Source organism: Cygnus olor, chromosome 3 (genome assembly GCF_009769625.2).
Source record: "Cygnus olor isolate bCygOlo1 chromosome 3, bCygOlo1.pri.v2, whole genome shotgun sequence".
NCBI classification, from domain to species: domain Eukaryota; kingdom Metazoa; phylum Chordata; class Aves; order Anseriformes; family Anatidae; genus Cygnus; species Cygnus olor.
Genome location: NC_049171.1, coordinates 10,751,175 through 10,777,917, shown reverse-complemented (window position 1 = coordinate 10,777,917; position 26,743 = coordinate 10,751,175). Strand labels below are relative to the sequence as shown.

General features: G+C 42.1%; 3 protein-coding genes across 7 annotated transcripts in view; 1 reads left to right on the top strand and 2 right to left on the bottom strand.

Annotated features, from left to right (window-relative positions):
* Positions 1-9,111: 9,111 nt before the first annotated feature.
* Positions 9,112-14,411, top strand: LOC121068009. 4 transcript variants are annotated; one of them, XR_005818558.1, is made up of 7 exons: positions 9,112-9,201; positions 10,053-11,000; positions 11,082-11,685; positions 11,784-11,834; positions 11,931-12,320; positions 13,332-13,413; positions 13,628-14,411. XR_005818558.1 is itself a non-coding variant. In XM_040553037.1 (3 exons), the coding sequence occupies exons 1-3, from the start codon at positions 9,150-9,152 to the stop codon at positions 11,333-11,335; spliced, it is 711 nt and encodes a 236-aa protein (XP_040408971.1). In that variant the 5' UTR covers positions 9,112-9,149; the 3' UTR covers positions 11,336-11,734. The 4 variants fall into 4 exon arrangements, 1 of the variants encoding a protein (XP_040408971.1); XR_005818557.1 differs by having other exon boundaries at positions 10,053-11,473; positions 11,564-11,685; XR_005818556.1 differs by having other exon boundaries at positions 10,053-11,685.
* A 4,786-nt stretch (positions 14,412-19,197) lies between these two features.
* TTC32 (tetratricopeptide repeat domain 32) lies at positions 19,198-21,662 on the bottom strand. The gene is made up of 3 exons (XM_040553449.1): positions 21,425-21,662; positions 21,171-21,331; positions 19,198-20,204 (listed from the first exon to the last, which is right to left on the bottom strand). Exons 1-3 carry the CDS (start codon positions 21,550-21,552, stop codon positions 20,077-20,079), a joined length of 417 nt encoding a protein of 138 aa, XP_040409383.1. The 5' UTR covers positions 21,553-21,662; the 3' UTR covers positions 19,198-20,076.
* Positions 21,663-21,914: 252 nt separating this feature from the next.
* Positions 21,915-26,743, bottom strand: part of WDR35 (WD repeat domain 35) — a 41,610-nt gene continuing 36,781 nt past the window's right edge. For both annotated transcript variants that reach the window (XM_040553445.1, XM_040553444.1), the window contains 4 exons: positions 26,048-26,188; positions 25,022-25,178; positions 24,085-24,325; positions 21,915-23,040 (listed from right to left, as the gene is read on the bottom strand). In XM_040553445.1, coding sequence (XP_040409379.1) covers positions 22,893-23,040; positions 24,085-24,325; positions 25,022-25,178; positions 26,048-26,188 — 687 coding nt within the window. In that variant the 3' untranslated portion in view covers positions 21,915-22,892. The remainder of the gene's footprint in view (positions 23,041-24,084; positions 24,326-25,021; positions 25,179-26,047; positions 26,189-26,743) is intronic.

Below are 26,743 nucleotides of genomic sequence, written 5' to 3'. Positions count from 1 at the left end.
TGAGGATTTTTAGAAATGGATGGCCCATAATTCTTTTTTTAGAGAGTAAAATCAGGGGAGGAGACACGTGATGCCTCAGAGGAACTCTCTGTAACAGTACTTCAAGGTAGCTGTGGCACAAGCTCCTGGACACAGTGAAATGGGCATTAAAGTGAACGTGATGTGGGTGAGCTCGAGACATGCCAGACTATCACATGCACTCTAACACATACCAGCACAGGTTCGCCAGCTCCTTAACAACACATGTTGTTGGAGAACACCCAACCCAGCTGGACCTCTTTTCTGATGAGAGCAAGGTGAGGAGGCCTCAGTACTGCCCTGCACACCGACTTGCCCCAAGCTGTCCATCCCACATTTTCCTCAACGCCCTCTTTCTGCAGATCCTTACGTTGGCCCCGTCCTGCTGGATGAGAAACTGGCATCTCGCTGTGGCTATGTCCTGTCAGAAGATGTGTGGGGCAACCCCGTCTTCCGTGCATCAGCGCTTGGCTGCCACGTGGCCAATAAGGTAAGACCTAGAAACGGCCCAAAATTCACATCGGATGGTACAGCTCCTCCAACAAGGCCAGACTGAGATATTAGATGGCAGTCCAATGGCATGCTTTCAGAACCCAAGAAACAGTGAACTTGAGTTAGCGTCGATGGTGTGTAGAAACGAATAGGCAATGGCTCTTCGGTATGTGGTTTGTTCAATGTGACTGACATGGGATTTCCTCTCTCCATGAAGTGACACTTAGCCTAATGCTGCTGACTAGCTGCCAGCTCTCAAGCATATCCTTATTGCTGCTCCTTTGCCAGAGAGTTTCTTGAAAGCCTCTCTGGAAAGAAGTAGGCATCTGCTTGAAAAAGCAACGTTTGCAGGGTGATTCTGGCAGATCTTTTCCTGGCTTAATGTGTGTGGTAATGTTCCTGTTAACACATGCCTAGGAACATAGATCACACACATCTATTAGACCCAAATTTGCCTCATGTAACTTTAGCCATCTGAAAGATAATGTCTAGTCTAAACTGGTTGTTTATGCTTCCACAATAGTCAATGGAGAGAAACAGGCATCTACCGGAAGGTGATTCACTCCTTCCTAAAATACGTGTAAAAGTTTAGCCTGGATTTCTAATTTCTAAATGTTAGTTGAGATGAAATGGACCTAGAAACAGAATATATCAGAGCAGAACCTTCATCTGTTGTCCATGTTTAGTCTGGTTGATCCTGGAAGCCCAACAGAAAAAAAAAAGAAAAAAAAAAAAGAAAAAAAAAAGGGTGAAGCTGTATGGGCAAATCTTATGCTGACATGAACCTGGGGGAGTACACAGTGTTGTGCAATGACCAGACTAGACACTTCTCTGGAAAAGTTTTGCCTTTGCTTTTCTGTAAATAAAAACACTTCTATGTCAGATAGGAGCACAGTCCATGGCTTCACATTTGGCTCCTGTAGAGTTGAAGGACCAAGAGGAGCTCTTAATGGAACCAGTCAAGATGGACACTAAACAGCATTTGTAAGACAGATCTGAACTACCTACATCAAACCAAAATCTCTGGTCCTATGCCTCCATGAAGGGGCACACAGCAGTCATGAACGGGAAAAACATGTAACACATAGTGAGGAAGGTCAGATAATGGTACCTTCCCCTGGTTATCTGCACCTTAATACCGTGGCAAGAACATTGCAGAGATTTGACCTGAGACAAAGGCTCTAAGTACTGAGACAATGTCTCTGGCTCAGAAAGCCCCTGTGCATAAACCACTTAAGACAGGCTCATATTTTGGAGGAACTTTCACAACAACTTTGTTCTCATCCTTGTAAACATGCCCTCAGTGCTCCTCCAACCACTTCATCCTCCTCCAAACCCTCTTGGAAATAGGACACTGGGATGGATGGTCCTGTGCAGCTGCTCCTGTCTGTGTATGAGCTGGACCTTCCACAGGATCTGCTGAATCTCCTATTTTCCTTCCCAGGCAGATGAGCTGTTTTCACTGACTGTGAACATCAAGGTCTCCTCATTTGCAAGCATGAGGGCAGCTGTGACCTACACCTACCCTATGTACTGCTCTTACTCCTCCTGGGCTCCAAGAGAAATTGTGTGTGAAGAAAACTACATGGAGGTAAAAGTTTTCCCACTGAAGGCTAAGCTCCATCTAAGCTCCCTGCCAAGCACAGCAACCTCCACAAACTCCCATCAGAAGCTGTTTTTACACCGTGTACTATGTGTGCATGCAGCTATTCAGCACAGGGTGCAACTGTAGACGTTTGTTAATAATATACATACCTGTCACGGGTATTTTGCATGCAGTGAAATTCAGTTAAGTGTACAGATGCTGTAAGTCAAGCCACTGCAAGCAAATCAGCAGACAGGCAGACCAGCAGCCAACCTGTTTAGCTCCAGAGGATACCTCTATGTTATGAAGTACTGCAGCACCCACGAGAGTGTTATCCTTCTATTTGAAATAATAAAACCTGGAGTTGGCAGAGCTGCAACCCTGCAGCATCAGACAACTCAGAGGAGTGAGATAGAACCTGCCTCCCACTGGGTGGTACTAATTGCATGCTCAGCCTGCTGCCAGTAGATATGGAGATCCTACATGTTAGGGTATCTAACCTGCATGGGAAGAGGGAACCAGTTCTGTTAAAGCAGATATCCTGCTTCCCTATACCTTCTGTAGAGATACCCGGATGCCCCTGAAAGTCTCCAGAGCATGATCTAGTCTACAGCTTCCCAGATATGAAACAGGACCTTTGATTTACCCCATCAAACACAAAGACATTCCCTCTTCTGTACATGCACTGCTACAGATGCCATGGCTTTAACCTCCAGTGTGAGGTCACAGAACTCACCGCAGTGAAGAACCTGTTTGGAAACACTTTAATTACTTCCAGTGAATGCAACTTGCTAAATCCCAACAGACACTGGAGAAGAAAGGAAAGACATCTCTCTGCTCCCCGTGCCTGTAATAAAGCTGAAGATTTGTCTGTTCCCAAACAATCTCATCTGTGTTTCCAGGTGTCCGTAAAGACTGATGTCCCTGCAGTTTCAAATGACTACACCGTCGCATGGATGTCAGCCCTTCCAGAGGTATGAAGGAGAGTCTTTCCTAGCAGCTCCCAGCCTTCTTGCTAACCTTATGAGTCATTCTCGGGGAATAGCTCCATGTCTGTCATAAAAGGGATACAGAAAAGTTGTCATCGAGTACTGGAAAACCTCTCCAGTTTTCTTAGAGCTCTAGACTGCAGAAAGACATTTAGGTGGGAGAGTAGAGCCATATGCTTCTTATGTTGGTGGAAGCTGAGTACAAAACCAACAAAGGTAGGTGGTTCTTCTCACAATGGGTAGTGAATCTGTCAAATGTCTTGTCAAAAATGTGGCTGCTAAAATCTTGCTTGGTCCCAAGGTTAGTCTGGAAAAGTTCACAGAAGAGAAATCCATGCAAAATACAAAGAAGCTACAGATCACTTAGGAGTCTCTGAGCTGAACATTATTTGAGGCTAGAGGGGAAATACATATGCTTAGGGAAAATGCATATGCTTGTCCTACTTTTCTCACGTCTTTCCCATGTTCAGTCTCATGTTATGTTTCTTCTTATGCCCATTTTTCCTTTCGGTTATCCACTCATATAGTTATCATTTGAGAAGAAGACTGTTCTAGACCCGTACAGACATTTCTCTCATCTTATCTTTGACACAGTATGGCTCCATATCATAAAAGGTGGTCTGTCATTTGGCCACTGGACTGTTCCAGAAATTGACAGACACAAAGGCAATCATTTTATTAGCTGTATAGGTGTTTTGTCCAAGGGGATTTGATCAAGACCACCAATCTAAGTTTCTTCCAGGGCAATTATAAGGCTATCTCTAAAAAAGCTTTAAAAAGCTATAGGATTCCTTAGTTTTCTTTTTATATATTAATGGTGTTTGTTGCCTGGGTGGACTATTAGTGTCCAGTGCAACTCCACCTACTATAGATTGTAGTAGGAAAACAGATGTTACAACATCACAGCTTTTTCAGGGTTTTTGGTAGTCTTTGGTCTGATGCAGCTCATCTCTCTCTTGCAGACTCAAAATGTTGCATACCAGCTATGGCAACTGATGTTTGTTTCTCCATCAGGGAGAAAGAGAATAATGGTAAGCGATGCAGCAAAACTGGGCTACAGCTTCAATAACACGCTGTACCGCGTGTACCTCCGTGCGCCCTACCACAGCAATGAGTCTGACATCAGCACGGTAAGTTGTTGTTCTCAATTGGACACAAAACTGTGCTGCTTACACTACCTCCCTAGAACATCAGTTCTCTTCTTTTTTTCTGCATCCCAAAAGGTCAGTGGTGTAAATATGAACTTGGTCACTTCCACTTCCATGTACAGGCAGCGGTGGCTGCTTATGCTGATTGACACGACTGTCTCCTGTCCTCTTGGTAAGGACTTCTTCCGTGTTCATCAAAAATAACTACCTATTCCTGCTAGGAGCTAGTAGGAAACACAGTCTCCCCATTTCCCTGTGACCTACTCTGTAAGAGTTTTACAAGCTGCTCTCCAAGCAGCACGAGCTAACAGCCCATGTCTTTAGTGCCAGACAAACGTGTCCCTTGCTGTGACACTACATTACTTGTGTTCATGGTGCAGTCGTGCCTTTCTCTGCTTTCTCAAACCCCCAAGTTACATGCAGGGAACTGGAGACAGGTAACACTGCTGCAGAAGGGCCAGGGAGCTTCCCCTGGTCTAACCCCACTGCCTTGGCTCTCTGCTGTCACATAACTCAATCCAGGGGTGCAGCTCTGTATCCTTGGGATTCAGCTAGTCCTCTTCTGTGGAGATGTGGAGCTAGCCCGGCTTTTTGCAGAAAAAAAAATCTCAGATCAATTTGAACAATTAATTTCATCAATTAATTTGATCAATTGATGAGGAAGGAGGAGGTCATAAGCTGTCGCAATCTTGAAACCAATATTTCAAGGAAAAAATTCCAAATAAGTGGCTCCATGTCTCATTCCTTTGCCAAAAAGGCAAAATTCCTAGGACCAGAAAGACAATACAATCGGTAAGGGGAAGCACAACTGTCATTACTTCTGAATATATTAATTACTCATGTGAAACTGTGATTCAAGCCTACTTTGAGTGTCAGGGTTCCTGTGACAGAACAGCCATTAGTTGGTTAATACCCTACAAGGTGTTTCATTAGTGAAAGCTGTAGAGGTACCGTGGTGGAAAGGAGTCAGGGAAAGACAACCATTGCAGAGTGAATTCATGGGGAACTCCAACTGCCCGGGGGCCTTCTGGGACTGTCTGTCTAACTCAACAGATGGTACCAGTTTCACTGATACTACGCTAACATGGACTGTGCCGAGTGTTATCCCAACATTAGTGCTTCAAGAATCCACCTTTTTGTCAAAAAACATTGTAATGGGAGTCGATGGCCAAGTCATAGTAAACCCAGAGGAGAACAACTACTTACTGGAGCACAACAAGACACACATTGGAATAACTATCCCTATTGGAGCAGAAGGAGGCAAACTAAAGGTTAGTATGAACCTGTTTCTGACTAACATATTTTAGGGGATGCAGCATGGAATGTGTCTCCAAACAATGTTCAAAATAGTGATTGATGTTTAAAATTCTTAAATATGAGAAATATCAGAAGACCTAAATGCTCCCTTCTCTGTATCTCAAAAGCACTTATGCAGAAATTAAGTCTCTCTGATTACAAAACATGCTAGATGCAAGAGACTGTTTTGTTTTGTTTCTTGATAATCTATACTAACTACACTAATAAGTTAGGAGGGAAGGGATTCCTGGACACTGCTGATCAATCATGCATGCTCTTACATTATGAAACTGGTCCTGGCATACATCTGGCCTGGGTCAATGAGCAACTTCCCAGAAAATTTCCATGCAGACAGTATGAGTTAGCAAGGGACAGGGTTTACTTCCAGAATGTAGTTTGGGTGCAGCCACCTGCTTTCGACACAGTATAATCTATGTCAATCTATATTTTACAAGCACAGGGACAATGTCCAAGGAAATGTTCAAGTAGAAGGGAGCTGTCAGGATTCACGGAAGGCTCTTTACCAGTTACAGTTACGAAGGTGACACTGATGTGACTTTGACTTGTCCCCTTCAGAAGTTCACTTTTTGGTACACCAGTGGGCACTTACATCACCGTGTGCACAGTAACACCAGACACACACAGTCTGAAGAACGGCTGGAAGCACTGACAAACTTTCCAGGTGAACTGAGACAGAATGAGAGACGTGACTGGTAGCTCAGCGACTGCAAAAAAACACATGCAAATACGGTTACTTACTAAACTTACTGAGGACCTCCCAAACCCAACACCTCCTTACTGAAAATCTCAGCAGTATCTGAGTCAAACATGGGCCAGACAAATGGATCAGGCAGAGAAACAAACAAGCTCCCCACCTAGCAAAATCCATCCCAAATTGTCCTAAAATACCATTTGCTCTTTCTAGTGTACGAATTTTAACCTTATTCACTTGTTCCTCCATCGAGACACTGAGTTTTAAAGCTTAACACAAATTTTACCTCCTAGAGCTCTGTATCTTGTGGTGTATATGGAATCATTTACAGTATTGACTTGTTCTTGGAGCACACATGGACAGATGCAGACTGGCAAACCACTAAGTATACCGTCGTCAAATCCATCACTACCCCTTTCATGCCACAAATACCAACTGTTATCAACAGTAAGTCATTCTTCTCATTGACTTTTCCCAGTCTCTTCCTTGTGCTGCAATATACCCTGGTCCATTTGACCTCTGCCATACACCTTCATTCACCAAAATGTTCTCAACTCTCACTTCCAATTTTCTAGCCAAAGTCAAGTTTCAAGGTATTATAAAAAAAAAAAAATGTTTAGCATGAATGGATGTGCTATTTATCACCTGTCTTTACGAGATAAAATGAAAATTATGAGTTGCTGATAAGAACATGAACATTTCTGTCACTCTAGCCACCATATTTTTCCAGTAAGCACTGAGACCTAGAATAAAGATCCTGCATTATGCAGTTATCACACTGTCTAAGGACAGTGTCAATCGATGGCATTTTCTCCCCAAACCACAGAATCACAGAATCATCTAGGTTGGAAGAGGCCTCCAAGATCACCGAGTCCAACCTCTGACCAACTTGCATTTGTTATCTGGGAGCATAGTGAAATCACTGTGCCAAACAGTTGTGCAGTAATATTTTTTGTTTGTTTTCTTTTAATGATATTTTCCAATGCATTAAGATACTAGTCATCTTTGGAGCTATCTGGATAAATGATACAGAAGAAAAAAAAAATGGATCCTCTTAGCATATGTTATCATACTTTTCTCATATTTTATGTGGCTGAACTAGATTCTAGATTTCATTATAGTAAAGTCACCGCACATCATAGTGCACCTCTAGAAAGTTACTGAACCCACTTTCTCTGAAGTTGTATGTATTTGTTGTTAATCTCCTGCAGCTTGAAGCAATTCTCGTGTACTCAGAGTATTTCAGATCTGACTAGAACACAAACAGTCATTAATCAGAGCCATTAAAGAGATGGCTGTTGGCGAAGTTTCCTGGAACATGAATGGGAGGCCACCCCAACTGTCTTAGTTACTTGATCCACATCAGCAGTAATTTGATGTTCTCTCCCTACAGATACTCTGCCAGAGGAAAGGATATTTAATATTGCATTTGGACACTTTCTTCCTGATGTCTCCCTGGTGTCAATCACAATAGGAAATGTGCCATTTACCCTCAGAGAAGCACAGCACCATGGGTATAAGATTTATGAAACTTCTTTTTTGAATGGAACGAAAGGATTTATCCTGGAAGTCTCTTTTGATGATCCATATGTTCTAAAGGAGGTAAGATACAGCAGGCCACTTGAGCAGCTGAGTGGAGGAGGTAGAGTAGTCCCTTTTCAGACATCTGCCTGGCTTTTATTAACCAACAACTGTTCCTCAATCATAAAGGTGTCAATTAGTCTGAACTCATCTTAATTAAGATTAGAGGTTTGTATGTCCCCACCTTGCTCTCCCTAGGCCTCTAGGAGAAATGCAGCATCCAGTGTGATAAGATAGTATGAAGTATGACTTCCTTTAGTCTCTGTCAGCATGGCTAATTTTCAAGAGCAATGCCCAGCAGGAAGAGGTTTGTCAAATCTCTGTTAAATGTTGTCCCTTGAAACAGAAGAGCCTTGTAAAAATAAATCAGTTACTTCAATCCTGCAAACAGCAGTTACCATCATCCAGTAATTCCTGAACCTACTGTTTATGCAGAGCCATTTGACCACTGGCACGGGCCAGGCACCTCACAAGCAGGTACAGGCCGACTCAGGTTATTCTGAACATATTTTGCTAAGCTTCAGACCCTTTTCAATCTAAATATTTGTAAAAAGTATAAACTTGTGGAGGAAATTCAGCCTCTCATTTTAGCAGGAGGGCGCTTAACTGCAGGTCCTCTACCTCTGTTTCAACTAAATCACGCAGAGCTTCAGTGCTATTTTCTGTTACAAGGAACAACACTGTGAACACACAGGATCAGGACTTACACAAATAATTTTCAGACAGCAGTCAAACCACAATTAAATTGCATTAAGGATCAAAGCAAGCCAAAAATGTTCAGCAAAGCTAAGTATTTCTTTCAGGTTACATACCAAGTTTTGCTTTGAGAGCACTTTTTCTGAAGTAAATAAGGATACTGAGAGATGTCTTGTAGCATCTCCTCATACCTTCTGTCTTACTGATTACTCCTTCTCCTGGGTTCAGACCACACTCTGAGTAAATAAGAATAAGGATATGGATCCAGACCTCCCTCTTCGGGCTCTTTCACCAGCGGACTACAGAGGAAACAACACCGTGTTCACTTCTGCCTCCATTTTCTGAACAGGCACTACATTCTTCACATTTATGTTTGGCCAAAAGAGCTGTTGAATCCAGTCCAGCTTTCTGAATAGTTTTAGGCCAACTGAAGCGATGTTTTTGGAGACAGAGTTATTTGCTAGGGAGCAGAGGGTGCTGGAATAATTATTTAGTGCTGCTCAGGATATACATTCCTGTCTGTGCTGGAATCCATTGCTACTGCAGCCTTACATTTTCTCTTTCAGTATGTGAACAGAAATGAAACAAAATATACCCTCCTTATTAACTACACCCTAAGCGTGGGTCCGGAGATGGTGCTCTATTACCATTCTGCAGAGGTGGAATGCGTGATTGCTGATATTGGTAAGCTTTGCCCCGATATTAACTGTTTTGCATCAACTGCATGGATCAGATTTTCATTGAATTCAGTGAGAATGGAGTTAGGCAGAGGATGAGAGCTTTTGGGAAAACCCCACCCTTCGATAGTTCATTATTGGTAACATAGCCAACTTGCTGCTTTTCTGATGGCAGCTCTTCTGCATACTGGCAAGACAGTCTGCCCTCAAGACACTGAGAGCAATAAAAACTAGTGTGTAAAAGAAGTTGGCTAGCAAACTCAGTGAACAAGATGCCTCATAACTTGAACATATATCTACTGGCAAAACTTTCAGACATTGCTACAAGTTTCAGTTTGTCCTCAAATGCAATTCTGCCTCCGCGTCCAGGGCAAAACTCAACTGACTCAAATCACTGTGAACTCCAAAGACAGCATTTCTATAAAGAGAAAATTAGCTGCTAAGAGCTGCACTTAACAGGTTATTGAAACTGGCACCAGGTCCAGTTGGTATTTCCTCAAAGTTCTTAGATTTTGGATGCCACGAAGGTGACAGAGACTGCTCACTGTCCTGTTTTTATCTTGGAAGTAGCTCTGGGTTCAACCCAAAGGAGGCTGACAAAAAAAAAAAAAAAAATTACATGTGTAGTTCAGCTTGCATTACAGAAATAGGGAGCAATCCTGGAAGCAAGCTGGCAGGCCACTGCTAAAGCATGAGGATTCTTGATCCTCATGCTTTAGCCAACAGAGCACAGGCGGTGCCAGTACACATGTAGCGGCACTGCTGCGGTGCCAGTGCAACATTTACCCATGATGGAAACCCATGCCTGAGCCAAACTCTCATTCATTGCTAACTCCTCATCCCACCTTCTTGCCACAGAAATACCAGAAGCAACTGGCTACTGCGATGAAGAAAACCTGTACCTAGCCATTCCCGTTTTTGGCCTGCACCAGTACTGGAACCTGTATCTTGGTGCCAAGCTTTTGAACCGGCACACAGCGCTCACAAATGGGTACCTTGCAGCTAGCAACTCTACCCACCTGGTCCTGCAAATACCTCTCTTTGCTGTGGGAGTTACCTATGAGGTACATGAACTGCATAACAGCCTTCTTTGAAGCACATAGGACTATGCTCATAAAGGCACAGCCCTGCAGTCAGTTTGTAGTGCTGCAGTATTATGTGTGCTGGAAAACCTCTAGAGGGAATGACTCTAAGCCAGTGCAAGAAGGACAAGACGTAACAGACACAGACCCTTCTGGTAATGTCATATATTATGTAATCTGCAGTGCTGAGTTGTCTCTAAAAGATACGCACCAAGTCTTCAACAACAAATTCCTCTGTATTTTTAGTAAGATGAGGCAAAATGTCCCAAACCGAGCCAGAAACAGTATTTCAATATAGCTTTTATGAAAGAAACTCTTTTAAAGGAACATTTTGTAGAAATGTTAAATTACAGCAGGGAAAATTGATGTGGTAATAAATATCTGAAGCATTCTACAATAATCAGCCAGAATTTATCTCTCTGTGACAGTAACAAATTAATTTGTACCAGAAAACTCCTGTTCCTGTGCTGCATGAGGTTTGAGTCGTTACATTGACTTAACTCTCGTGACTTGTTGGTGTTCAAGTAGCACAAGCTGAAGAGCAGAATTTTGTACGTATTGATCATGTGCCTTAACAGGAGATCTCTTCCAACCCCTCCTTCACAGGAAGTGTCCTTTCAGAAAATTAAAGCAAGGTTCGATGTTGCCCTAAAGAAAGTGAGAACTATGGAGACCTTGCAGATATTCTCCGTTAGCTGCAATTTTAATTCCTCGGCATTTATAAGTAAGTTGTACAAAGGATCAATCAACAAAAAGATCTGTAAGTCTTCCCATGAGTTTATAACCAACTCTCTGATTTCCTCAGTATGCCACCCAGATGGTACTATAATGATATCTGCCCAAATGAAGACAGTTCCTGCCATTGATATGAGTAAAACCAAACTAAGGGATAGCTCATGCAAGCCTAAAGAGTATAACAAAGGACATGCCTTCTTCATGTTCCATGTCACCACCTGTGGCACTTCAGTAAGGGTAAGCCCACGGCCAGAGCAAATACATCTGCTGGAAGTCTCTGTCTCTCCTGCATTTCCTCTTTCGTTGCCCTGCCCCAGCTCCTGAGAAGATTCAGTTTTTAATGAGCTTCCCATATGCACAGTTTGAAGGTGATCACATTGTTTACGAAAATGAAATCTCTTATGAGAAAGAGACTCTTCCAGGCCAGAGCCAACCGAAAATCACAAGAGATCCAGACTACAGGTAGGATCAGCTACTGCTCACTGACAACGCTCACTTTGGTGCTTTGGTGCTTGAAGGTGAACACAAAAATTACCCTTTTTCCTATTATAGATTAACAGTCTCGTGCTACTACCGAGCAAAAGAGACAGTGATGCTAGGTGCCTTCATTAGTGAGCCATCCACATCGCGTCCCTTTGGCTCCGGTACAATGGTGCCAAGATCAAATACTGCAGGTAGGCAATTCTCTTCCTTCATTTCAAGACTCCTGTGACTCTTTCAGTTGTAAGCTGCCTCCTACTAAAGAACCTCACTGACATTTCCTTTTCTGCAGTATACAGAAGGATAAGAAAAGCCCTGAATGTAGTTTCAAGAGTGTCCAAAAGTAAGTGTCTTTCAAAGAAAATCATAAAATTTCCAAACATGCTTTGATTTAAATAAAATTTTAACCAACAACAAAATCCCGTGATGTTTTCTCGAGATGAAGCTTTCATGGATTTCTATGAGCCCAACGAGGCAATACTCAAGCGACCCATGGAGTCTGTGTTTCTCGAGGTGGAGCTGAAAGATGAGAGACCTGACGCTGAGTTATACCTGGATAACTGCTGGGTGACAGGGTCTCTGGACTTCAACAGCACCCCAAGATGGAACATCACCGTGGATGGGCAAGTAGTTATTGAACAACCAATACGTTTATCAGAGAAACACTGATTTCTTCTAGAACTTTTGGTCTGTTCTCTCAAATAGGTGTAAGATTAACAGCAGTGAGTATGTTGCGGAGTTCTGCTCCGTAGCTGCTAGCCCCAGAGTGAGACATCCTTCTCATTTTAAAAGGCTAGCAGTGAGGACCCTGACACATCAACTGGAACTGGTAAGATTAACTGAAAGGCTCACCCAGCATTTATGGACCCTACCCTGTATACTTCTTAAACTCACTTAAAAAAACAGCCAATGTAAACACCTCACAGACTTAAGACCTAGCCAGCGTCCAGCCCAAGTAGCCTGTCTGGTGTGCAGCTTTAATTTAGTTCTCTTCTCAGATCTACTCTGCAATACGATTTCAGTGACTTGAAAGCGGACTGGCTGGAGGAAACAAAATGAAATTTTGGTATATAAACATGATTTTATATGGTGTTTCTGACTTTTTATAGGGGCATATTCATAGCACTTCAACTCAAAATGTCTAGAACAGAAAAGTCAACTTATGCACCATAGTATCCGCATGAAGTTCAGCTCTGTTGTCTCCCATCTGCCCAGCCACTCAGCCATCTCTTCAGACACCAGCCAAGCAGGCAGGGAAACAAAGGCATGTGGGTCTGGCCTTACATTTTTGAGGTTCTGTCTTCCTTTAACAGGTCTGAGAAGAGCAAAGAAAACCCATAAAAGTTACCTGAGGGTGCTCTGCTCTTGGTGCACCCGGTTGAGTCAATTCTAGTACATGTACTGATACAAGCCATGGCAGTACCCCTGCCCAGGCAGCTTAAGTAACCATGATTTTTTGACTTGGCCTTTCATAAGCAGTTCAACTTGTGAACTTGCTAGAAATGAATATGATGCAATTCTGGCATGTGCTACTTCCTAAATGGGCAGCTGCATCTAGCACGAGATTGAGTTTCTGTCTAGCTTTGATACACAGCCTCGCTGCAGCTCGTGAGGTTTTCGCTTCTCCTTTCTCAGCCTCTCAGTTACCAAACTGCCTGAGGGCTTCTTTGACACCAAAGTCGAAATTCAAGGCAGGTCCAGCTAGAATGTGCCATATGCAAGCGTTCAGCCAGGCCTGAGTCTAATCAGCTGCAACTTCTGCAAAAGGGAACAAAAGACAAAACTTTGCTCTGCAAAGGGGGATTTGATATGGACCAAGTGGTACTCTCCTTCTTCTCAGGTGTATGTGCACTGTTTGGTGGCAGTCTGCTCTCCTGGCAGCCCCTGCAGAGGACAGTGCAGCCCAAGCAAGGAGAGGAATGGTAAGTGCTCAGGAGAAGAGGAGCCACTGCAAAGTACTGGCCAGATGTCTTTAAGGGATTTAGGACCCCTGGTTTTAGCATCTAAAATGCCTTGAAAGCAGGCCTGGTAACATTACCTTTAGCTCTTACTTTAATACATTAACACTTAAAGTGCAACTTTTACGTGTTCTTGAAAAACTACAGATACACTGTGTGTCATTCTCGTCCTTTCCAGGTCACCGTTCAGCCAGCCTCCGGGGTTACGTACTTGCTGGACCAGTCCAGATTGTCGATCCAGATCTAAGATGAAGCACATAAACTGAATTTGGTAAGAACTCCAGGCACCGTGAATTCACCTAGACAGGTCACCATGCTTTGTGGCACAACCGATACATAGCCTGTCCTTTGAGACCTTAGGTTCTGGGACAGTCTCCATTTTGATCTCCTATCTTCTCCATTTTGATCTCTTATCTTTTCAAAAGCATTTCGGGGCAGAGGCAAGAACTAGGGAACAGGCAGGGTTTGCAGTCTCCTGGTCTAAGCTTGACCCCTAGGAGAGGAAAGGAGTAGAGCAACCTGCCAGGTCAAACACAGGTGGTATGGCTCTGGAGAAGGTGCCAGCAGTGGAGCAGTGCAAGCTGGAGTCGGGCTATAGAAGGCAGTCTTGGAAATTTGGAAGATGTTATTTCATCGGGTTTTCAACTGGACTGCCCCCAGCAGTCATCACGATTCAGCTGAAAGAAAATGGATCCAAAAGTTTAGAAACAAACACAAATTGCTGTCATATCCCAAATTCTTTCCAAGGGTCCAAATCCCCCAGCCTGTTAGGGTTTACCCTATAGCTTCATCAGTCTTTTGAGGACCAGAGCTATTCAGCTGTGTACTCCAGCCTCACTCCTCTCTTCACCATCTGTGTCCCCAACAGCACCTGAAGGCTCTGCTGTGCTGGCTGCTTTATAAATGTGCAGCTAGACATGGGAATTACCTCTTACAGTGATCACTAGGATTATCTTGCTTGAAGTGAAAAGTCCAGACTGTGGGACTCAGGACAGCTCTACAACACTGGAAAGTGCGAGGGTCTGCCAACAGGATTAGCCGATGTTGTAACCTGTTGCCTTTCTGAAGTGGCTACACAAGAAAACTTGCCAGAAAATAACCCAAAGCTTCAAAATAACACTTCTTGTTTCTTCCAGCTGTTGAAATACCGACTTGCAGATCACTAACATTATTCCAATCCTGATTATGGCTGCTTCTTGTAATACTTCATAAAGTGACTGCCAATCCCCCCATATGAATGTAAAGTGCAAATCTGAAAAGTCAAATAAAAATACATACAAAGCAATGTAAGCGCAGAACATCTCCTTGCTAGCCTGCAACAGCAACCATCTGGTGTACTAACATTGGCTCCAAAATGTCAAGCAATCTGCTACTTAGGGCCTCTTCCACATGCAACACAATGTCATACTCGTACATTTTTTCTCCATTGGTGCAGAATTTTTATTAAAACGTTGCATTGACCTGAGCTTCTTGGAAACCTGTTAGTTCTCTGCTTTCTTCTCACCTGCCCATGTTTGGAAAAAGCCTAACTCTACAAAATGGGAGAAGACAGATGCTCTAATATCAGTAAAAGGAACAATTCACTTGATATATATTTTTGTGTGTGTTCACAGAAAACAACTTGTTTAAGAGAATAAAAATTAGAGGGGTTACTTTCCAGAGGTGAAGGGCAAACCAGATACACGACCACCTGTAAATCACTCTTGGGATGTGCCTACGCCAACTGAAGGTGTGACTGCAGCGTCTGTCAGTGTCCAGCAGCAGCGAAGATGGGGCAATTGCACCCACGCTAATTCAGGCTAACGCCACACGTGTGTGCTGTGTCCGGTGGGTTTGCACAGCTCGTGCAGCCTGAGTTTAGATTGCACAGACTGATTAGTTCCCAAAATCTGCAGTCATGCCTGTGATTGCTGAATAAATGTAGTCTCACAGCTGTATGTACTGAAGGACTAAGTGTTGTTGAGAGGAGCTGGGCGGTGCTGAGCTCCCAGGACCCGACGCAGCAGCGAGTGATGCCCTCCTTCCTCTCCGCTGTATGAGCAGTGCGCTCTGCTGTCCGGAGCCAGCACTGCACAGCCCAGCAAGCGCACCGCTCCCGCTTGTTTTCCAAGGAGAAACGCTTTCCCCGGTTTTGGTGCTAACAGTGACACACTCACTGCTTGCTGTTAACCTAAAAAGCGTTTTGAAATCTGTAAACTGGGATGAAGGTTAAATACTGATGACTAAATCCAAACTCTCCTTTTCCCAGTCCTCACGGGACACTGTCGTATTTGACACAGATGCGTACCCGGTTGCTGTTGCATCACTGAAGTTCGCTCACTTTGCGTCTTGCAGAGATTTCCCGAAAACTCCTCTGCAGCAAGTGGAATATCCCAGATCTTTCCCTGTCGCCCTGGGAAGCCAGGAAGGGGTCCAGCAGGGTTCCCTACCCGCCCACCCACCACCTGGCAGATGGGGAGACAATTTCCTCCTGGCAGGTTGGGAGGCGAAGGGAGGAGGTGAGGCACACCTGCACTGCCATTTCCACAAGCATTTCAGGCTCCCACATTCTCACAGATCAGCCAGAGAAATTCCATGTGCTTGGTTGCCTCCTCCTAGCTTGGTTGCTCTTCTTAGCATACAAACTCTTTTACAGTCAGAGTGCATCTTTCCCACTCTAGGATTTAGTCACGCTATTGCATGGCGCATTGTTTTACGCCTAGGTTATCCCGAGCTCACTCCTTCTCCTCAGGCACTGAAGATGGAATTTCAGCATCTAACTCCTAGTTTCTGGTTTTCAGGCCTATGGACTTAAGCTATTTCCTGGGCTAAGCCCTCAAAAACTATTTTTTCACACCATTCTGGTTGAGCAAGCTTTCGTTATTCAACCAGTGTGGAGAAATGGCATTAGGGAGGTGCGAAACATGTTAAATGTGCAGTAACACGCACACAGGAGCAACAACACAAGCCTGGAAAGCACTGATCAGTTTTTCTCATAGGAAAAAGGAGAACCTTACTTGAAATCTACTGTTGTGGTGTCCATGGCAGGGATGGAACAGCTTTTCCTCACTGGGATATGAAGATATCCTTCAGGTGCTTTTCACGTGCTTAATGTACAACACAAAGACAGGAATGATGAAAAAGCTGGTGGCCATGGACCGTAGGAAGTGATGCCGTGGACTGCATCCAATCCCTGCTCATGGACAAAAGGGATCCTCCAAGAAAATCTTCAGAAACATATTAGAGTTCAACCAAAATGACTACAACATGCTCCTAGGTGGGCCTCCACCTTGACCTGATCCCACAGCAAACTTTTTCTTTAAAAGCAAGCAGCCTTTCCATCCTGCATGGAAGCCACAGGCTGAGGCTGAACCTTTTCTACAGATCCATCTTCTGCCTTAGACCTACAATAATCTACTAACACACACACATGAACACAAAATGTTATTTTTCTATTAGTCGCTTTAAGTTTTGGATGCCGTTTTTGCCTCCTTCTGAACCTCTGCCTTTCTGAAAGGAGCCAGCACTGCTGTGTAGCTGAGCTGGACTGACATGAAGGCATTCATTCCCTCATAATACACCTTTCACTACTGATTTTTTACCAATGTTACCTACTAAATGGGACAGTGCATAGTGCAGCCCTCACTGTAACAGCCAAGATTTTTCAGCTTTTTAATGCTGACTTACCTCTGCTGTCCACGCAGAGGTAAAGCACGTGAAAAATGTAATGTATTTCTTGCCCCTTGACAACCTAGCCCCTTCCCCTCAACGTGCCACCACTTCCCTTTCAGAACGACTCTCCTTTTCTCCATGCTGCACCTCACAAGCTAACCGTATCTGAAACACTTCTCAGATTGTTTTGTGCCCTGCTTTTGGCCTGTTAGCCTGGGCTGTGGTCATCTTTTCCTACTTGTCTGCAGAAGCACAGGAAAAGCCTTGCACCACTACAAAACAGGCGAGATTTTGACTCCTCCAGTGTATCACGAGAAGGAAAAATATGGTACTAGGAAAAAGCACAGGATGATGATGATATTCTTTCCCACATTCTCCAAGCAAGTAAGATCTTAGAGGCTGTTCCACGTGCTGAAGGAAAAGAACAGTCTGTAACACATCAAGGAAACCAAGTCATTTTTTTAAGCTTAGAGATAGCAAATCACTGGGTGAGAACAGTTACTTGTTGCTAAATTAATCTCAACCATGAGGAAGAAACTAAATGAAGGGGCTGCCAGTGAAGGCTGTGTAAAGGAAAGAGATGATGCTTTGGGAATAGGTAGGAAACCTTGCACAAGAGGCTGTGAATTATTCATGTCTGAAACATCTCTGGCCAGAGTGAAGAGCCAGTCAATAGAAATAAGCAGCAGCTTCCCGCTGGACCTACCGGTACTGCGCCACGGCCGTGACTCGCGATCACTTCGCAAGGGTGATGGAGTGGGCAGCCAGGAGTGACCCAGACACTACAGAGGTTTGCAATTTTCAAGCAGAGCCAGCCCCTAAAACCTAGTGAAGGTGTAAAGCCGCAGTACCTCTGTATTGTGAAGCATCCAAAGCACACAGCCCACACTTCTTTTACAAGCTCTCAATTTCATATGGAACATTATATAAAACAAAATTTACTGCTCTTGATTAGACTTTTAATTCTTAAAAGATTATGAACAAGAAACTTCGCAGGTCAAGGAGAGTCACTAAACACATCAAGTTTTCTGGTATTGATAATGTTTTGTGATACCCTTTCAACTGTCCTGAGCAACAGACCACCACACAGGGCTATTTAATAAGTTTGGAATGAAAACCCTGATTAACCTTAAATGTGAAGGAAAGACAGAGAGCCAAGTGCATGCCTGTGAAGGGGAAAATGCGTGTGAGAATCTTTGTGGCTGAAGCTAACTTGAAAGAATTCCAAGTTATGCCAAAATGTACCGCAACAGTTCATCCTTTAACCAGAGAAATGAGGAAAACTGTGGAGAATCTGCTACATAATTGCTCCCAGTTCAGTGAAATATTTCTGTGACAATAGTGGATAAATTAGAAGTAATTGAGCAACATTCACAGAGAAACACAAGGTAGGAAGTATAAGGGGTAATACTACTAGCATCCTTGATTTGTTTTCCAAAATATGTATTTGCTGTTAACTTTCTGATTTTCATCTGTATCCTCAGTGTACTGTGCAGAACCACGTGACCTCTCTCAGAGAAAAACTTCAAGGATCATATTCAACTGTCTATGCTGTGTTTTAAGTTCATTTTCATGGTCAGGTACATCAAGAACAGGTTTAGTCTTAAACCTCAAGCTTACCTTCTCACCATCAAACAAGAGCTGGCATGGTTTTGGTTTTGAGACTGAGGTGGCGTGAAAAATGCAAATCCTTAAATGTTATTTTGGAGACAGGGCATCGAGATATAACAATGGAAGATGAGCACGTACTTCGTATACCCGGAGAAATCCAAAATTCATCTTTGTAAAACCTGGTCATAAATGTCTCAGAACCTACTTTGCAAATGTTTCCATCATCAACTATGCAAGCTCCTGGATCACACATGGAGAAAGCCACCATAAGCAGCAGAGTTGTCATCAGCATCATTTGTTAAATATATATATATATAGCCTAATGCTAACTGGGGCAATCCAAGACTATTTCTTTTATTAAAACTTTTATTTCCATGTTCCTTATAAATCATTTTTAGATTTCAGCAACCATCTTTCATCCATGTAAAAAATGAGTCTACCGGGATATTCATATCCAGTTGAATCAGACAGCTTTCACATTGTGTATTTTGTGCCATTGACCTTTTTAATAAAAAGGAGAAAGCCATAATTCCTGTTGTGAACAGCTCAACTGCATTCTTTACCAATAAAGTCTTTACAGATATCGAGATAAAAATACGTAATTGTTTTATTCATTCAGTTATTAATTTCTGACTGTTCAATAGCTTTACAATGGGATTACAAAAAACAGGTACGTCCTGTTCATACCTGTTTAGGTACTCCTTAAACTACCTCTAGGAGTCAATGAATTTAAAAAGGATGGAATTCTTGTACCGCATTCCTCATGTAAGGTACAGCTGCTGTCACCTAAAAAGGTCTCTTTTTAAAGATTTTTTTTCTTAATGCAGGAACACTCTGAAGTGAAAAGAAAATAATTTACCATCGCATTTCAAGGATAACACCTTGTAATTAACAACTGCACACTTTTAGCTTAAATCAAACTTACATTTAAATCTGGACAAACACTAAGATCATCATTGTTAAATCAGTGTCTTTCACAAATGCCAGTCTTAAGTACTTAAATGTTTTAGTTTGTTTTTCCTCCATAAAGGACGTTTAAATCAATCTGTGAAAGAGTACAGAAACACAGCTTTAATGAGAGAACTACAGATTTCATTAGCTGTTACTGACCTTCCAACAGCTTTTTATGAACTGCTTCTGTACAAATTGACAAGTATCTCGCATGGATCTAAAATTAGGCCTTTCTTCAACACTGACAATATAAAAATATATATTTTGCAATTATAATACATTTTTAACTTATTTACCCAAGAGTGAGGTTTCTTCAGTAGGGTATAACAGACGTAAGTGTTCTTGTTTCATCCATCAATGACAAAAAATCACATCAGTGTTCAGTAAAACATTTTCACACCATTAGTTGCATTTTCAATAACCTCGCTTTTGTTTTTCTTCTTTGTCAAGAATAGCCTGTTTTAGACTTAGTGCAGCATCTTCAAACTGAGGGTTTAACTCTAAAACTTTCCTGAAATCTTTTATGGCCTCATCAAAGCACCCTGTCCCAAAGAAAAGAAAAAAGAATTACCTTTCTGTTAACTACTCACTCATAAAATAAAACAGAAGAAGGGCTCTTAATGCTTTCACTAACACAATGCATCAACTGTACCTAATGGATGCACTACAATTGGATGTTCCAGAGGTCCAAGTAGGAGTCAAAAGTCTTCAGAGCAAAAGCCCAAGTGCCTATTTCTCGACCTAAATTGGGCTCAAGGATTAATTTAGGCAGTTTATTCCAAGAGAAAGAGCCACAAGGCCCACGCTCGGACAGCTAACTAATAGCCAGGCTGTGTTAATACTGGAACACTGGCAGACTGCTTCCCAGCTGAGGCCAGACTCCATCCTCCCTGAGTTCCCTCTGGTCCTGAAGTTTCTAGATCCTGACCATGCAATGGCCAGGCTCCAACAAAAAAGACACGGGTGTAAATTTTCTTACAGCATATTTAAAATTGAGGGGCATCAATTCCCCCCAATGACAGCTGACAGCCCTCTGCAAATTGAGAAGGGCGCACTTGCTATGATTGTACCAACTCAAGCTATGTTTTAGGTTTAATAGAAATGCTTGGAATTGACTGGCTAATGACCACTAATGCAGGTTTTCCAAAAAATTAAACTAAAACCACATCTTTCTCTGATGGTTCCCTGAATAGTGTAACTTTAGATGATGCAGAAACTGTGTCTGAGCGTACAGAGGGGACTTCCAGCTAACACACCCTGCTATGACTGGAGAGAAAGCAGGTGCCTCTGCACCCCTCCTGGTGTGACACCCGTCCCCAGACGGTGCCAGGAGCTGCCTGTAAAACGGAGGGATGCACTCTGAACAGCTTTCGGAGAACGTGGCCAGCCACAAGCCAGCAGTGTCAGCACCCTGTTCCCTCCCGCAGCCCGTGCCAGGGCCGAGCCGTGCTCTCGGGGCCGTGTCGCCCTGCCCTGCCCCGGGTCAGCCAGGCCGGGTTATGCCGTACCCAGCCGGTAGAGCACCAGGCCCCTGTTGTAGTAGGGCACCTCGAAGCCGGGCTGGCTCTCGATGGCGGCCGCGTAGTCCTCCATGGCGGCGGCGAACTCCACCCGCAGGTACTTGATGTGCCCGCGGTTGTTGAAGGCGGTGGCGAGGTCTCGGCTGGCGCTGCTCGGGGGGGGGGGGGGCAGAGAAGCCGTGAGGCGCATGGCGTGTGTCGTGTGTCCCCCCACAAAAAAAAAAGAAACCCACCCCCATTACCCCTGAGGCGCAGCCCGGGCGCAGCAGGCGATGTAGCGGCCGTACAGCTCCTCGGCCGCCGCCAGCTGCTGCGCCGCCAGCTCCGTGTGCGCCGCCGCCAGCAGCGCCGCCGCCGCCTCCCGCTGCATGGCCGAGGGGCCGCGGGGCCTGAGGTCGCCTCCGGGGCTGCCGGGGCCGGCCAGGAGCCGAGCGGCACTGAGGAGGAAGGGAGAGAGGGACGGGGAGGGCCGGGGACGGCCGGGGACGGCGGCCCCGCGGCGCTGAGGGGAGGAGGAGCCCGGCCGGCAGCCGGCGGAAGGAGCCGCGCCCGCGTCAGCTGTAGAGGAGGCCCTCAGGGCCAGCGGGAGACAACCCCAGATATCAGAATATAAAAATATTTAATAAAGCGTATTCTAAATACAAAATAGGGTTTATTCTTACGTAGTGTGATGTTAACCAAAGACGTTTTCCCTCAGGTCGAGCGAAAAAGAACCTCACATACCAGGATAGAAAAAAAAAATATTTAATAAAGCATATTCTAAATACAAAATGGGATTTATTCTTACGTAGCATAATGTTAACTGAAATACATTTTTCCCCAGGTGTCTTTCAGTGAGTCCTCACCCCCTTTTCTCAAAAACACAGTGACTTGAGGTGAATTTTAATGCTTGCAACCTGCCAAGTGCTGACTCGTGGAGAAAGCTCATGAAGTGGAGAAAGGGCCTGCAACATTTCCATACAGCACTACCAAAGCTGTGGCTCAAAGCTAGCAATAAAATAGAACAGCTCAGGTCTAAGTAAAGCTATGTTCCTTGAACAGATTTCAAGAGCTGAACTATCATCCTCCTTCAAAATGAAGGTTTAACAGTTATCAGCTGCTCCCTTCGAGCTACCTGCAGGTACAACACAGCTCATTACCAGATTCCAGTTTCAAGGTTCACATCGGTTTCCTGCACTGATTAAACACAGCACCAGAGAAAGCTTGTGAACCCAATTGCAGACTGAAAGCACTGATTTCTAAATGTTAGCAAGTCCTTTATTACAGTTGTGGATTTAATTACACTTGGCAAAAGAACATAGCACAGGCATATAACTAAACTAGTAGTGTCACTCTAATAAAACAGTTGTGATTTGTGAATTTTAGGAAAAGCCAATTATTTCCTATGTAATTATAAAAATGAAAAAAGTGGAGTTCACTCAAAGTAAAATGTGTTAAAACAAACCTACATTCAGTTTGCATGGTTTAGAAATTAGGCTCAATTTACAATTCAAAAAAAATGCTGTTGGCTTAAACCTTTGTAAAAGAAAAGTTAACAGATATTTCTTCACATAAATGGAACCATTAAAATTTTCTTTTTTTTTTTTTGAAACATTTCTGTAATAGTAGCATTATCTGTGACAATACAGTATAAAACATCATATGTGAATTACAGTTTAGACAGTATGTTTGAGATGTAACAGATACAAGGATAGAGACCTCTCTCCTCTGCTATGCTGAACTGTGGCACAGAGGGCAGAAGTTATAATTGCTTCTTTCTTTGGCTTTCATACAATGCTTACACACACTGCACATCCAGAATCGATACTCCAGGATAGGGTCTCCTGTTGCAACACATATAGGAAGTTTCCCATCTCCACTGTTTAAAGAGTAAATAAAAGGATAAAAACACAGTTTTTAAGTAGCAACAAAAACTTATTTTGTAGACATCTGCAAACCGTATAACACCTTTAACTATATGCTAATTGTGTGCTTACAACTACTTACAAAACTGGTGATGTTTGTCTGTAAAATATTGCTTCTCTATTCAGATGTGTGCTAATTCCTTATTAGAAGTTATTACATCATAATAATTGCACAGTTAGAAGTATGTAAATCTTCACTCAACAAAATGCACACCCAGAGAACCATATAGTCAACAAATTAGGACCAGCAGATCCAAAGATGAAGTGAAAAACAGTAAAGGATATACAAAGGTAAGGCTCAATTGGCACCTGCACTTCTACTGCATTTATTCTTCCGAAGGGTCAACAAAAGTTATTAGTGAGTTTCCATGAAGTAAAAATCAAACAAGTTAAAATCCTGTTCATTAAAAATAAATCTGATTCACAATTTCCATGCTCATATGTTCCGTGCTTTTAGCCGAAAAAGATGTCAAAAGACTCCATTTTGGGTACAGCCACTCCAAACAACCACCCGTTACACCTGCCCTTCATTTTCTGATTCTTTCACTTATTCATCTTCTCACACTGTATAGATGTAAGTAATTCACAAAACACTGTAGGCATTATATTAGTTAAACATTCACTCATTCACATTTGCATCACACCACAACAGTAATGCAAACATAGTAACATGATTGCTGAGGTATCACATGCCACTAAAGTGAAGGTCCTAAAACTCTTGTGCTTCACATGTACTTTAAATTAAGAAGTTATAACCTGACTAGTTCCTTGAATACAGACAATCTCTATTCTCCCAAATTAAGTAATGTTGTATTACCCTTTCTGTGAAAGGGCTAACACTGGCCTCATTCTTGCTCAGTATTTGGTTCAAGCAGCAAAGCATCTAACTTGGTCACACAAAAACTGCTTAAACACAAATACAGGCCACAGAAAAAAAAAACAGCACAACAAACAAACAAAAAGGTGATTTGTTATTGTATCCTATAAATATAACCCACCTCTCAAGAACATCATCCAGATCAGATTTTTTGTTATTCTTAGGACAATGTCTCGTGAATATCTCTAAAGCAAGATCTTCGTATTGTTGCCTCTGGTCTGGGCTAAGAGTTTCCAAGGATTCTAGTTTAACAAAGGCTTTTGAACATGTATCAAATGCTCTATTTGCACATGCACAGAGAGCCAAAAGAGAATAGATTTCAACTGGAGGGATAATGTCTTCATAATCTCGCAAATGAAGAGCTAAGAGATAGAAAAAAAAATCCAAGGATATCATTATGTGCCTTCTGAGAAATGCAAGCTTCTATAAGAAATAGTTGCTATGAGTATATAGCATCAGTCTTGCCAGTAATTCCATTGGACAATAAAAACCGAAGTCTGTTCATTGACATGGCTATGAAGCATGCATGGTTCGACACATTTCCAAAAATCAATAAAAAAAACAAGGAAAACCAAGGGGACTTGAATGACAACTGAAGGAGTTTTATTGATGCTGTGACACTTGCCTCCCTGACCTTTTTTTTTTTTTTTTTTAAAACATGCTATAAGTATTTGAAATGGAGCTTCATTTTACTTGGAGAAAGTAGAGGGCACTATTTGCTTCTCTAACTCCCACAGATTCTTTAAGAAGCTTTACAGGGAGGTCTGATGTGAATTAAAGAAGAAACTTAAAGACAGAAAAATAAAACAGTTAACAGAACAGATAAAAAGGCTGTCCAATTTAACAGGTAATATTTGGCAAGTTAGATTTCCATCGTAACCAATAATGTACTTTCCAGGTATCTTGACTACAGCTATATTCAGTTCATTACATGGCTTTGTTTTAAATTCAATGGATTTAGCAACAATAGAAAAACGTCAACTATAAATGAAATTACGTTCTGCGCAAGCCTGTAAAATTAGAACAGTTTCTTTACATGCTTAAAAACAATATCCTACCTGTTTTAAGTGCTGCATCTACAGAACCTTTGTAAAGCTGTCTTTGTGCAAGTATGAAAAAGTGGTAAGCCTCAGCTCCTCGCCAAGCATTGTCTGCAAAGCGATTAGTTGAAGAAAGAACATCATCTTCTAGCAAACCAGACAAAGCTGAAGCAGCCTGAAAACAAGCAGTATCACAAGTAATTTTTATACGAAACAGATACAGGAGGAAACGGGGATATATGAAAATAACTTTTCTGTACTTGGTGATTATACCAACTGTTTGTGTTAGCTAGAGAAAAATATAATATAAATATAAAATATATTTTAAAAAAAATATAAAAATATATTTACAAATATATTTTAAAAATATAAATACATGGACCTAAAATCTATGTTGATAGGCATTTTACACAGTGCCTAAAAGGAACATATGGTGCAGATTTTCAAAGATAAATATCATATACATTTGTACAAATATATTCTGTGCACATCTGCAGACTAGTTCATAGTTTGGGTTAATATTCCATTTCAACACCAAATCTCTTAAAACTTTGTTTAACCTCTTTCATTTATGCATACAAAGTAAGTGCAAGCAGAAAAAAAAAAATCATCCAATTGCTTCCCCTATACCTGGAGCAGTTTCTCTCCTAAATTATATCCAACTTAGCTTAATCTAATCACAAAATCTCACTTTGGGACTGATACTTACTCCTAAATGTTAGTACACTGAAAGTCTCACAGGAAAAAAAAAAAATCTATGTTTCTTAGTATGTTTTTTGTTGTTACAGTGAAAGAAAGATTCTTCCATTACAAGAACACATTAAACAATAGGCAGAAAAGTATCTAATAATACAAATGATTTAAGTGTTTAAAATATTATTTTAAACAATATGTCTTCATGGAAGACTAGCTTTAACTAAAGAAAGGAAAGCTTTTTTCTTGAAAGGAAAGGTGTTATTTAAAAAGAAAAGCCTCAGTTTTATTTATTCTCACTAAGTAGCATATAACAGTAAGTTTGCAGAACTCAGGAAAAAAAAAGACTACCTCTGAGCTTTTCCCTTTAACTTTTCCCCTTTGTTTATTTTGCATTTGTTCGTGGCCTTGCTCTATAAGTAAAGCTGATAATACATAAAGCTTTTTAACTCGCAAAGGCTTTGTTCTTTTCTTTGCTTCTTCATCCGCAATCTGAAAAAACAACACCGAGCAATTATTGTAGATAGATACAGATAAAAGTCACTTACTTCTCTTGGACAGTTACACACTTGTACAAACCTAGGAAATTATGCCAAAATGGATGGATGTTGTATTTGAATATAATAATTTGGACTGCAAACAGAACTCTGAATGAATGTCTAAGTGAAGAATGCACATCATTCTGTATTTAACTAGCTTAGAAGTGTATGATGCCACATACTCAGTATGTTTACTCAGTAAAGATAAATCAGTGTAACCATATCTCCATATATGAGTCTGCTGACAATCTAAAAATAAACCAAAAAATAACAGATTTTTAAACAGTTAAATTTAAGAAATGCGTAAGAAATACGTAGCTTTCAACAAGATCTACTGGTTCTCCCAGTAAAGAATGGATCTTGAAAGTAACACATGCACACACACAAATAAGTTTACTATAAAAATTGCATATCACTCTTACAGATATGTACATAAATCTCTGCAGCCAAACCAAATCTAGGCAAAGTACTTATCTTAAAAGCACATAAGCAGTTTCCATTTGAAGGC